The sequence below is a fragment of the Lithobates pipiens genome, unplaced genomic scaffold (genome assembly GCF_037356315.1).
Source record: "Lithobates pipiens isolate NorthernLeopardFrog02 unplaced genomic scaffold, aLitPip1_a1.2 Scaffold_19, whole genome shotgun sequence".
In the NCBI taxonomy this organism is placed as follows: Eukaryota; Metazoa; Chordata; class Amphibia; order Anura; family Ranidae; genus Lithobates; species Lithobates pipiens.
Window position 1 is genome coordinate 594,464,600 of NW_027507764.1, and position 14,430 is coordinate 594,479,029.

At 50.2% G+C, this 14,430-nt stretch overlaps 1 protein-coding gene across 8 annotated transcripts in view; it reads left to right on the forward strand.

Annotated features, from left to right (window-relative positions):
* Positions 1–14,430, forward strand: part of LOC143997805 (uncharacterized) — a 149,747-nt gene that overhangs the window by 91,174 nt on the left and 44,143 nt on the right. For all 8 annotated transcript variants that reach the window (XM_077493612.1, XM_077493617.1, XM_077493618.1 and 5 more), the window contains 2 exons: positions 11,039–11,152; positions 11,907–11,972. In XM_077493612.1, coding sequence (XP_077349738.1) covers positions 11,039–11,152; positions 11,907–11,972 — 180 coding nt within the window. The remainder of the gene's footprint in view (positions 1–11,038; positions 11,153–11,906; positions 11,973–14,430) is intronic.

Here is a 14,430-nt window from a genome sequence, read left to right on the forward strand (position 1 = left end):
GGGGGGGGGGGGGACTGTGTTACAGCGCGGCGGCCAAACACAGAGCCAGACAGCACTGTGATCCACAAGAGAGGGCAGAGCAATGCAGCCGCAACTAAAAGAGGCCCAAGGGCAGGCGGCCTACCGGGAAATCTCCCGGTATCCAGGTAGGAAAGTCCAGCCCTGGTTCCTGTCCCCAATGGAGGAGGGTGTCCCTGTCCTCCGGGGGAGAAAAGGGTGTCCCCTACCTCCGGGGGAGAAAAGGGTGTCCCCTACCTCCGGGGGAGAAAAGGGTGTCCCCTACCTCCGGAAGAGAAAAGGGTGTCCTTGTCCTCCGGGGGAGAAAAGGGTGTCCCCTACCTCCGGGGGAGAAAAGGGTGTCCCCTACCTCCGGAAGAGAAAAGGGTGTCCCTGTCCTCCGGAAGAGAAAAGGGTGTTCCTGTCCTCCGGAAGAGAAAAGGGTGTCCCTGTCCTCCGGGAGAGAAAAGGGTGTCCCTGTCCTCCGGGGGAGAAAAGGGTGCCCCCTACCTCCTCCCTCTCCTCCTCCAACCACCCAAGGAACAGCTCTTGCAATTTTGGCCAACCTTGGGGCCATCTCCTTTTCCTTCAAACAGCCAGGGGCCCCCTCCTTCTCTGCCAACCACCCAGGTGTCCTCTCCTTCTCCTCCAGCCACCCAGGGGCCCTCTTCTTCACTAAATGGCCATCTGGGGCAACTTCATCTTCTTCTCCAACCACCAAGGTGCTCTCTCCTTCTCCACCAGCCACCCAGGGGCCCTCTCCTTCTCCTCCAGCCACCCAGGGGCCCTCTTCTTCACTAAATGGCCAACTGGGGCCCTCTTCTTCTCCAACCACCAAGGTGCTCTCTCCTTCTCCTCCAGCTACCCAGTGGCACTCTCCTTCTCCTCCAGCTACCCAGTGGCACTCTCCTTCTCCTCCAGCTACCCAGGGGCGCTCTCCTTCTCCTCCAGATACCCAGGGGTGCTCTCCTTCTCCCACATCCACCCAGGAGCTCTCTCCTTCTCCCACATCCACCCAGGAGCTCTCTCCTTCTCCCACATCCACCCAGGAGCTCTCTCCTTCTCCCACATCCACCCAGGAGCCCTCTCCTTCTCCCACATCCACCCAGGAGCTCTCTCCTTCTCCCACATCCACCCAGGAGCTCTCTCCTTCTCCCACATCCACCCAGGAGCTCTCTCCTTCTCCCACATCCACCCAGGAGCTCTCTCCTTCTCCCACATCCACCCAGGAGCTCTCTCCTTCTCCCACATCCACCCAGGAGCTCTCTCCTTCTCCCACATCCACCCAGGAGCTCTCTCCTTCTCCCACATCCACCCAGGAGCTCTCTCCTTCTCCCACATCCACCCAGGAGCACTCTCCTTCTCCCACATCCACCCAGGAGCTCTCTCCTTCTCCCACATCCACTCAGGAGCTCTCTCCTTCTCCCACATCCACCCAGGAGCTCTCTCCTTCTCCCACATCCACCCAGGAGCCCTCTCCTTCTCCCACATCCACCCAGGAGCCCTCTCCTTCTCCCGCGTCCACCCAGGAGCCCTCTCCTTCTCCCGCGTCCACCCAGGAGCCCTCTCCTTCTCCCACATCCACCCAGGAGCCCTCTCCTTCTCCCACGTCCACACAGGGGCCCTCTCCTTCTCCCGCGTCCACTCAGGAGCCCTCTCCTTCTCCCACGTCCACCCAGGGGCCCTCTCCTTCTCCCGCGTCCACTCAGGAGCCCTCTCCTTCTCCCACGTCCACTCAGGAGCCCTCTCCTTCTCCCACGTCCACTCAGGAGCCCTCTCCTTCTCCCACGTCCACCCAGGGGTCCTATCCTCCTCCCTAAGCTGCTCTGCCCTCGGGGGGACCTGGTACCCACCGCCCTGGGATGCCATGATGATGGTGCACAAATCTCCAGTGTGAGGGCTACATGTAAACTCGCACTCAGCTTCTTTGGCCCCTGATTGGAGGAAAAGCAGCAGAGGTCGATCCAGCCCCCAGAACTTGACAGAGATCAAAGACCAGTGGTGGCCCATGGCTGCATTTGACGGGCACAAGTGGCTGCATATGGTGGGCACAGTGACTGCATTTGACTGGCACAAGTGGCTGCATATGATGGGGCACAGTGGCTGCATATGATGGGGAACAGTGGCTGCATATTATGGGGCACAGTGGCTGCATTTGATTGGCACAAGTGGCTGCATATGATGGGGCACAGTGGCTGCATATGATGGGGCACAGTGGCTGCATATGATGGGACACAGTGGCTACATATGATGGGGCACAGTGGCTGCATTTGATTGGCACAAGTGGCTGCATATGGTGGGGCACAGTGGCTGCATATGATGGGGCACAGTGGCTGCATATGATGGGGCACAGTGGCTGCATATGATGGGGCACAGTGGCTGCATATGATGGGGCACAGTGGCTGCATATGATGGGGCACAGTGGCTGCATATGATGGGGCACAGTGGCTGCATTTGATTGGCACAAGTGGCTGCATATGGTGGGGCACAGTGGCTGCATATGATGGGGCACAGTGGCTGCATATGATGGGGCACAGTGGCTGCATATGATGGGGCACAGTGGCTGCATATGATGGGCCACAGTGGCTGCATATGATGGGCCACAGTGGCTGCATATGATGGGCCACAGTGGCTGCATATTATGGGCCACAGTGGCTGCATTTGATTGGCACAAGTGGCTGCATATGATGGGGCACAGTGGCTGCATTTGACTGGCACAAGTGGCTGCATTTGACTGGCACAAGTGGCTGCATATGATGGGGCACAGTTAGGGTTGCCACCTGTCCAGGATTCACCCGGACAGTTCGGGTTTGGAACCATGCGTCCAGGTTTCAGACTACCTGAAACCCGGACACATTATTCAGACTGGACCATGGCTTCCCAGCAGGGTTACTGGCTGCAGTTATCTAAGCAGAGAGTGCCAGTTACACCCTCTTTCACACTGCCTAAAGCCAACACTCCCTCCCCCCCCCCCCCAAATACACACACAGACAGGAGAGGAGAGAGGGCTTGATCTGTACCTCTTACTCTCTTAATTAGAAGTCCAGCAGCCTCAGATACATCTGGATGAGAGATGCTGACTGCCAAGGGGTGAGTGAGCTCACCATCCATAGCTGTCTATGATTGAAGTCTCCCCCCCCTTCTCTCTCCTTCCTCTGAGAATCAGGGTTCTCAGAGCACCCCTTACATCAGAGTTCCCCTTTACACCAAAGGGCACAGTGTTCCCCCTTACATCAAAGTCCTCTCCGTACATCAGCGTTCTTAGTGTTCCCCCTTAAATCAGGGTTCCCAGAGCATCCTTTATGTCAGAGTCCCCAGAGTTCTCCCTTGCATCAGAGTCTGCAGAGTCCCACCCTTACAGTGAAAAGGAACTCTGCGAGTTCAGATGTAAAAGGGGAACTCTGTAGACTCTGAAGGAAAGGGAAACTCTTGTTATTAATGTCATATGGTTAGAAAAAGCAATAGCAAAATATATGTATAGTTTATACTATAAAAAAAAATTGCAGTGCGCCGACAAAGTGTTCGGGTTTGACTTGAAGAAAAGGTGGCAACCCTAGGCACAGTGGCTGCAATTAATTGGCACAAGTGGCTGCATATGATGGGGCACAGTGGCTGCAATTAATTGGCACAAGTGGCTGCATTTGACTGGCACAAGTGGCTGCATATGATGGGGCACAGTGGCTGCAATTAATTGGCACAAGTGGCTGCATTTGACTGGCACAAGTGGCTGCATATGATGGGGCACAGTGGCTGCATATTGTTATACCTGAAGGGTTTCACGTGTACTGCCACTTTAAGGCTGGTTCCACCCAGGAATGATGCCAAGGGTCAAGGGGTATAGTAGCCATCTTGGACACATGTAAGCAGCCCAATAAGATGTACTGTCCTGAGAAGCATGTTGCAGTGTACAGTGAGTACTGGAAATAAACTTCCATTGTTCCAGACCAGAGTCTTGTGTCTCTCACAACACAGAGGATATAACAGTGGCGACGAGGATGGGATTTACAAAGTGTCTATCAGTCTGAGAGAGAGACAAAGACATTGTGGATTGTTACCTGGATAAAAGCAATCACAGATCCCAGCAGGAAAATGTCATTGATCGGGACATTAAGTGAATTTGATGGAGAACAGACATCCTGGAGTTCCTGGGTGGAGAGACTGGAACAGTATTTCAGTGCAAATGGCATCCCAGGTGAAAGGCGAGTAGCAGTATTTGTGACAGTGGTCGGTGCTCAGACATATGACACTCTAAGGGATCTCCTTTCCCCTGTAAAACCAGCAACTAAGACATTGGCAGAGCTCCTGACACTGTTAGAGGGTCACTTCCAGCCTAAACCACTAGAGATTGCAGAAAGATTTCGTTTTTATCAGAGGCAGCAGCAGCCAGGTGAAGAAATGAAAGCTTATGTGCTCGCCCTTCGCAGACTAGCCTCTACCTGTTCTTTTGGGGAGTACCTACCTACTGCACTGAGAGATAAGTTTGTCATGGGACTGAATTGTGACTCTAGCCAAAAGAGACTGTTAACAGAGAAAGACCTTACCCTTGCAAAGGCAATTGAGATAGCTTCAATGATGGAAATGGCTGTGAAAGATACAGAGGAATTGAACTCTCAGGGCAGAAGGGAAGAGGTGAAACAGGAAGTTTTCAGAACAGCAGTCCAGCCCACAGTTGCAAACTGGAAATACAGACCTCCACCAAGCCGGGGGTCAGCTTGCTACCGTTGTGGGAATACAGACCTCCACCAAGCCGGGGGTCAGCTTGCTACCGTTGTGGGAATACAGACCTCCACCAAACCGGGAGTCAGCTTGCTACCGTTGTGGGAATACAGACCTCCACCAAGCCGGGAGTCAGCTTGCTACCGTTGTGGGAATACAGACCTCCACCAAACCGGGAGTCAGCTTGCTACCGTTGTGGGAATACAGACCTCCACCAAGCCGGGAGTCAGCTTGCTACCGTTGTGGGAATACAGACCTCCACCAAGCCGGGAGTCAGCTTGCTACCGTTGTGGGAATACAGACCTCCACCAAGCCGGGAGTCAGCTTGCTACCGTTGTGGGAATACAGACCTCCACCAAGCCGGGGGTCAGCTTGCTACCATTGTGGGAATACAGACCTCCACCAAGCCGGGGGTCAGCTTGCTACCGTTGTGGGAATACAGACCTCCACCAAGCCGGGGGTTAGCTTGCTACCGTTGTGGGAATACAGACCTCCACCAAGCCGGGAGTCAGCTTGCTACCGTTGTGGGAATACAGACCTCCACCAAGCCGGGAGTCAGCTTGCTACCGTTGTGGGAATACAGACCTCCACCAAGCCGGGGGTTAGCTTGCTACCGTTGTGGGAATACAGACCTCCACCAAGCCGGGAGTCAGCTTGCTACCGTTGTGGGAATACAGACCTCCACCAAGCTGGGAGTCAGCTTGCTACCGTTGTGGGAATACAGACCTCCACCAAGCCGGGGGTCAGCTTGCTACCATTGTGGGAATACAGACCTCCACCAAGCCGGGGGTCAGCTTGCTACCGTTGTGGGAATACAGACCTCCACCAAGCCGGGGGTTAGCTTGCTACCGTTGTGGGAATACAGACCATGATCACAAAGTCTGCAGGTTTAAGGATCAGACCTGTCATAATTGTGGTAAAACAGGACATCTGAAACGAGTTTGCCGGAGCAAGAAGGTGCGAGATAAACAACCACTGAACCCCAAGACAAAGACCTATATGGTGGGACGATATACATCATCATCTGAGTCGGAGGATGAGGAAGTGCTCCACAGTTTAGACATACATCATATGCATTCAGCACCCTCTGCAATGACTGTAGAGGTAACCATTGAGGGAAAGAAACTAAAGATGGATGTAGACACAGGAGCAGCAGTTTCCGTTATCACTCAGAAACAATGGAGACAACTTCAGACCCGAACAACTGTCCGCCCAACGCCAATCAAACTGCAGACATACTCAAAGCAGATACTCCACCCACTGGGTTATGCAAAAGTGCAGGTATTGTACAAGGGTCAGACAAAGAGACTGCCATTATATATACTAGAGAATGGGGGACCCCCTCTCTTTGGGAGAGACTGGATTGCTCACTTTGGTATGCCAGACATCACCATAAATCCCTGTAACACTGTGACAATTCCATTAGGAGATAATGAGGGATGGGTGGTGTCCCTGTTGCAGCGGTTCCCAAAGATCTTTGATGACCAGTTGGAGAAAATAAAGCATGACTGTGTGAGACTCAAGCTGAAACCCAACGCCCAGCCGAAGTTCTTCAAAGCTCGCACAGTACCTTTCGCACTCCGAGCAGGAGTGGAAGCAGAACTAAGTCGGCTGGAGGAACAAGGTGTCATCTCAAAGGTAGAGCACAGCGAGTGGGCATCACCTGTTGTACCAGTGAAGAAAGCGAATGGGGACTTGCGCATTTGTGGCGATTTCCGCATGGCACTGAACTCCCAACTGGAAATAGACCAGTACCCTCTACCCAGAGTAGATGACATTTTTGCCTCTCTTGCAGGGGGTCAAAAGTTCACCAAGCTTGATCTCAAACAAGCATATTTACAGTTTGAGGTCCATCCTTCTTCCCGCAAGTTTCTGACCATCAACACCCACAAGGGACTGTATGAGTACAATCGGATGGTGTTTGGTGTAGCCTCTGCCCCAGCCATTTGGCAACGGAAGATGGATGAGATTTTGGCGGACATTCCTTTCACTCAGTGCCTGTTAGATGACATGCTCATCACGGGACGGACGGACCAGGAACACAAGCAAAATGTGGAGCTTGTGTTGGAAAGACTCCAAGAGCAGGGTCTGAAAGTGAACTTAGCAAAATGCCAATTCATGGTGCCAAAATTGGAGTTTTGTGGCCACCTTGTGAATGCAGACGGTATACACACCACAGAAGCCAAGGTTGATGCTTTAGTCAAAGCTCCTGCCCCAACCAATGTCCAGCAGCTGCGATCATACCTTGGCTTGCTGAACTATTACCACAAATTTCTGCCAGATCTGGCACACACCTTGTTTCCGTTGAACAAGCTTTTGGAGAAACACTCCAGATGGGACTGGTCGGTCGCATGCCAACGCGCTTTTGAAGTCTTTAGGTGGAAGCTGTTGGCGTCACGCATGCTTGTTCACTATGACCTCCAGAAGCCTCTGACCTTGGCTTGTGATGCCTCACCCTATGGTCTGGGGGCTGTACTGTCTCACATCTTACCAGATGGGTCAGAAAAACCAGTGGCATTTGCCTCCAGGTCTTTGACAAAAGCAGAAAGCAATTACTCACACATTGACAAAGAGGCTCTTGCGCTGATATGGGCAATTAAGAAGTTTCATCTTTACCTGTATGGTAGGGAATTCACCATACTGACAGACCATAAACCACTCCTTCAGATCTTTAGCCCTGACAAAGGCATCTCTCAGACTACTGCGGCCCGCCTCCAACGCTATGCCCTGTTCTTGGGAGCGTACAGTTAATAAATCCAGTATCGCGGTCATGATGCCAATGCTAATGCGGACGCAATGTCCCGACTGACAGGGAGGTCAATGGACTCCTCTCCACCGGTCAAGAGTTGTGGTTACACCAGCCTGTCCTTCTTGTCTTCTGGGGAGATAGCAGCCCATACAGCCAAGGATACCTTTCTGAAAACAATACTCTCCTGGGTACGGTCCGGTTGGCCTGCAACCGTCACACAGGATTATGAACCTTATTTCCGTAGGCATATGGAATTAACTGTGGCTGGCAACTGTGTTTTATGGGGAGACCGAGTGATCATTCCACAGACCCTCCGGAGACACATTCTGGACTTGCTACATACTGGTCATCCCGGGGGCACACGTATGAAACAAAAGGCCCGAGGCTATGTGTGGTGGCCAAAGTTAGACTCAGATATCACAACATATCTGAATGCTTGTGCTGGATGTGCACAAACTGCAAGAGACCCTCCTCGAGGGTGCGTCCAGCCCTGGACCTGGCCCACGGTTCCTTGGTTTTGCCTACACTTGGACTTTGCAAGTCCGATCAGAGGACACACCTTCTTGATCATAGTGGACGCCCATTCAAAGTGGCCTGAGGTCATTCCTGTTACTCAGCCAACAACTAAGGCAACAGTTTCCATACTGTTACATCTCGCTGCTACATTTGGATACCCCAGAGAAATCTTCACAGACAACGGTGCACAATTCACCAGTCAGGAGTTTCAGCGTTTCTTGACTGCCCACAACATCAAACACAAGTTGACCGCACCTTACCACCCAGCTACAAATGGTCAAGCAGAGCGGTTTGTGCAGACTTTTAAACGCTATTTCAAAGCTACAGTGGCTACAAGTAAACAGCAGTCCCTGTCACCCCAGCAGCTGGACTCCTTCCTTTCTGCTTACAGAAACACACCACATGCAACCACCGGGAAAACTCCAGCAGAACTCCTTCTGGGTCGGCAGCCATGGACTGTTTTGGACATGCTCTGCCCTCAAACAGTCCAGGAACATGTACTGCAGTCCAAAGACAAGATGGTCAAACACCATGAGATCCCCCGATTCACAGCCCAACAAAAGGTATGGGCCCGATCTTATGGGGCTTCCAACACCCGTTGGCTTCCTGCTGTCATTGCAGAGACTTTGGGACCCAAGATGTATAGGGTCTGCCTGGAAGATGGTTCCATTTGCAGAAGACATGCGGACCAACTGCGTCCTCGTTTTCAACTGCATGAATCCCCGACGCCGGCTGAACCACCAGTGTTGCAAGGAACTGCTCCCAGCAGATCAGAATGCATGGGAACTGATGATTGGGGAGACTCTGAACTTTTGAACTCAGCTCCAACAGAGCCCTCCTGCCCTGGTCCGGAGGTTGGTTCACCCACTGAGCTGGGGGATCCCTTCTTGGCACCGCCGGTGCCCATTCCGACCGACCCTGTTTCCTCCGATCCCGAGTCGATGGGTGCCCGCCCTCAACGACACTGTCGCCCTCCTGACCGGTTTCAGCTTCAAGACCGGTTACGAGACTTTTGACGGGGCCGCCGAAAGTGATCCAATGACATTGTATCGCCGCAACTGTCCCTGGAATCTTGCTCACACATTTGGATGCAGGAAAAGTCCTGTGCATTTCCTGTGTTTGGAGGACTGTTATTGGACAGTTATTAGTTAATGTTTTGTGCCTTTTCTCGTTTTTTTTTTTTTTAGTTTTTTTTTAGGGATGGATGGAAGGTGTTATACCTGAAGGGTTCCACATGTACTGCCACTTTAAGGCTGGCTCCACCCAGGAGTGATGCCAAGGGTCAAGGGGTATAGTAGCCATCTTGGAACACATGTAAGCAGCATAATAACATGTACTGTCCTGAGATGCATGTTGCAGTGTACACTGAGTACTGAAATAAACATCCATTGTTCCAGACCAGAGTCTTGTGTCTCTCACAACACAGAAGATATAACACATATGATGGGGCACAGTGGCTGCATATGATGGGGCACAGTGGCTGCATATGATGGGGCACAGTGGCTGCATTTGACTGGCACAAGTGGCTGCATATGATTGGGGCACAGTGGCTGCATTTGATTGGCACACGTGGCTGCATTTGATTGGGCACAGTGGCTGCATATGGTGGGGCACAGTGGCTGCATGTGATGGGCCACAGTGGCTGCATGTGATGGGCCACAGTGGCTGCATGTGATGGGCCACAGTGGCTGCATATGATGGGCCACAGTGGCTGCATTTAATTGGCACAAGTGGCTGAATTTGATTGGCACAAGTGGCTGCATATGATGGGGCACAGTAGCTGCATATGATGGGCACAGTGGCTGCATATGATGGGCACAGTGGCTGCATATGATGGGCACAGTAGCTGCATATGATGGGCACAGTGGCTGCATATGATGGGCACAGTGGCTGCATATGATGGGCACAGTGGCTGCATATGATGGGGCACAGTGGCTGCATATGGTGGGGCACAGTGGCTGCATATGATGGGGCACAGTAGCTGCATATGATGGGCACAGTGGAGCTCTGTTTTTCCTCTACCTCCTTATACACACACACACAGTGCTATTATGCACGGGGCCCGCCCCCCTTCTCCAGAGCAGGCTAGGGGTGGGCCTGGAGGCAGTGCTGCCGATCATGTAATTAAGCTACTCGCACTGCCTCCGCCCACCCGCTCAAGTCTATAATTTTCCTTGACTGAAATCAGCGCCTGCGCATGCGCGGTAGAGCTGAGGTGAAGCCGTGCATGCGCAGTAGAGCCTCACGATCAGCTGTGTTGTGACGTAGCCACACCGGAAGTGACGCGGTCGAGGTTCTGCATAAGTCGATGAATTTTTTAACCACACCAGGAATATGCGGTTGTCGTAGGACACGCCCTCCAAACCGCTCAGTGACGTCCAAATCGTGTATTCACCAAAAGTTACCAGCTGGAAAAAATCCAGTTTTATAAATGAATCAAAACAATGAAATTAATAAACAACTTCAAGTAATAAAACTTTAGAAGCCCCCATCACACCGATGTCAGTTTTGCTGTAATGCGCTCATGTGAGGGTATTCGCACATACAGATGTCGGTGGAAAACCATTGGCTGCGGAAACCTTCCCGTGGACGCAGCAGATCTGTTCGCCCTTTCAGGGGTGTTCATTTATGCCTCACCAAGAGACTGGCTACCTCATGGCAATTGCAAGCAAGCAGATCTGCATACATGGGAACCATAGCATAACCATACAAAAATGATGGCCCACGGAGCCATGATAGAGTACGGCTCACGTCATTGGTAGTGGTGGGAATGTAGATTCCCTGCAATGTGTCCATTGCGCCCCCTGGAGGCGGGTGCATGGGTCATCAGACCTGCCCATGTGTGTGTGGCGATCACCGTGCCACGCAGGTGACAGGAACATCATTCTATAAAAAATAACGATCGACTATATGCATCCCTGGAGGGGGAGGGGATGGAGGTCTTGCTCTGTAATAAAATGCAGTTTTACTTTGAAAGTGTTGATTCCCATTGTAGAAGAAAAGCCGGTCCTGCCCGATCCTTGTCATCACCGAATGATAAATCTGTGTTTTATTCTGTAGAAGTCGATGGATTCCGGAGATCTGACAGTCCCAGCAGAACCCAGGGAGATCCTCATAATGGAGACCACCACAAAACTCCCGTGCTGCAGATGGCCAAGAAGGGTCCCTTGCGAGGTACGGGAATGGAGGTGACACTTTGGGGTCTATTTATAAAAGAATCTCCAGAACTATTCGCCCAGCACTACTCCATGTACATTCGTTGTGTACGAGGGATCCAGCGGGTGTGAGGATGGGGAAAATCGAATGTTCTTCAGGTGTTTTCTCTTTGGGACGAATGTTCTTATGATTATTAATAATATAAATCAGCGGGCGCCGCCTCTCACCTGCAGATGGAATGAGCGCTAATAGATTATGAAATGTATATAAAAGTATTATGCATGGAATAAAAGTACGGAGAATTCAGTGAAGAAACTGAAGGTGATTTTTCTGGAGAAGAAACACTTTGTGATGATCCAGAAGCAGCAGGAAGAGTGAGAACTCTGGAGCTCCGCCCACTTTTATTCCATAAAGTATTTTTGTGGACGGAGGAATCTGTTCCTTTCTTTTTTTTTTTTGATCAGCCGGTTGGCCGATCAAAAAAAACACGACCGATCTTTGGCCATCTTTATTGGATTACAATTAGATAGATGAGCCCCAGGATAATAATCCCATAGACTGGTGATGGTGATAATAATCATATGGAATTATCATCATCAATCCATCAACAGTTGGTTAATTCTCCCAGAACGAATGTACATGAAGTCTCTCAGGACGAATATCTGTACACATTTTCTATAAATAGACCCGTCATGTCTGTGGGGTCGTCTGCCGCCATCTTCTGACCGATCCGTCACTTTACTAATACCGATCATCTCTTCCCTCTCCTCAGGTCTGTTATGGATGGGGTGGTCCATTTCCCATGCCTCCATCCCATGACATCACCGCCGATGATGAGGTAATCGGGGGTTCTATGTGTTATTCCGGGGGGGGGGGGACATCAGGAAATTCTGCCCCTCCCCCTCAGAGTGATATTTTATTATCTAGTAGACTGTCCCCTTTATACATCCCTACCTACTACTTCCTGTACAACACTGACTACAAGCACTCCAAACTGTTCAGTGACGACCAAACCGGACGGGTTTTATTTTATTTGAGGAAGGAAAAAAGGAATGGGGGATATCTGTAATATTTAACTCTCTATAGATATATACACGCTCACATACAGTATAGGTACATAAGGGCAGACACGTACAGACATTTAATAATAGTCCCCTCTAAAAAAAATATATAAATATATGAAATGTATAACTTTTAAAATATGAATAGGGTTATCACTAGATCATATCACTATTAATACTTAAAAAATCAGATCCCGCCTCCCCCATAATAAGAAACCTAGAGTAAAATAAATACAGGGTTAAAAAGTTATATATGGTAATGTGTGGCTATTAGGATATAAAATATTTATCTCTATATAATAGTCAAAAATGTCAATGTACTTGTTAAAGCCACTGGGCAAGAGGGCATCAAGGTTATAAATCCAGAACGTTTCTCTAGCACAAAGTTTCTTGAAATGTTCAGCAACAGAGAGGGAACTGGGTATGTGTTAAATGACCCACACTTGTAGGCCATTGGTGGAATGTTGGTGGGCCTCTGAGAATGTCTTGGGACACTATGTGGGTCAGTCCCTCCTTCAATGAGTCTCCTATGGTCACCAAGCCTTCTCCTAAGGGCTCGTATAGTTCGGCCTACATAAATTAGGCCACATGGACGGGTGAGCCCATACACCACGGAGTCTGATGAGCAGTTGTAGAAATCTTTCAATAAATAGAAACTAGGAAGGGAAATTCGGATTTTAACGGTGCAGGCTTTAACTAGATCATAATAGACATTATTGAACAGGTTACAAAATTGTACAAATATTTATTTCGTTCAAAATTAAAATTCATTAACAATTACTTTAATGACATATAAAAACAAACGGTGGACGGTACAATACAGTGGTTGTTCTCATTAAACACACATTATCCCAACATGTTTCGCAGAGATATTTGCTTCTTCGGGGGATGTGTGGATATTTCAAAAAGATCTAAATCAAAATACAAAATGACATAGTAACAAAATGTTGTCATAAACATAATGAATAAAGGTACATGTGCAAACTTGAGAGGGAAAAAGAAAAAAAAAAAAAAGGACCTTTTTTGCATTCTGGACCCACCTTTAGCTACTACAAAGATGATATTATAGGGAATTTGTCCACCTCAACAGTCACCCATAGCCATGCTGGATCACAGGGGGCTAAAAAACGGCCAAGAACTATTGAATAATAAAGAATTGAAATCGTTTTTAAAAAAACTGGGTAAGTATAAATAAATAAGAAAAATAAAAGCAACCTTTTATTTTACTTATTTATTTATACTTACCCAGTTTAAAAAAAAAAACGATTTCAATTCTTATATTTATGACAACATTTTGTTACCATGTCATTTTGTATTTTGATATATATATATATAGTGTGTCCAAAAGGAGCCGAGGAGTAGGGCAGTGGGCAACAGGTTCTTCTTATCTTTGAGGTAGTAATATCTTTTCAGTGTGAGGTTGCTTATGAACTTGTTGAGATCTTTAACCACTTGAGACCCGCGCTATAGTCAATTGACGGCTACAGCGCGGATCTCCTTTTCCGGGACGACGTCTATTGACGTCGTCCCGTGTACGAGCGGCCGGCGCGCTCCCTGAGGGGCGCGCGCGGCGCGCTCTGTGATCGGCGAGTCCATGAGACTTGCCTGATCACCGATCCGTGCAAGGGGTCGATCCCGACCCCTTATCACGTGATCAGCTGTCAGCCAATGACAGCTGATCATGTGATATAACGGAGCCGGTAATCGGCTATTATTCCTCCTCGCGCTCACCGGCGGCCGTGATCGGGACATCAGTCCCGATCACGGCCAGCCCTGCTAGTGCCCACCTGCCCCCTGCCAGTGCCCACCTGCCCCCTGCAGTGCCACATGTATTAAAAGTAAGTGCCCCCCGTCAGTGCCACCCAGCAGTGCCCACAGTGCCACCCAGCAGTGCCCACAGTGCCACCCAGCAGTGCCACCCACAGTGCCACCCAGCAGTGCCACCCAGCAGTGCCCACAATCTGCCTCCAAGGTGCTGCACCCCAGTGCCACATATCCGTGCCCACCAGTGTCATCTACCAGTGCCCAGCAGTGCCACCTATCAGAGCCACCTATCAGTGCCACCTATCAGTGCCCATCAGTCCCATCTATCAGTGGTACCCATCCGTGCCACCCATCCGTTCCACCCATCTGTGCCATCTTATATGTGCCCATCTTTGCCCATCAGTGCCGCCTTATCTGTGCCCATCGGTGCCACCTTATCTGTGCCTATTAGTGCCGCCTTAACTATGCCTA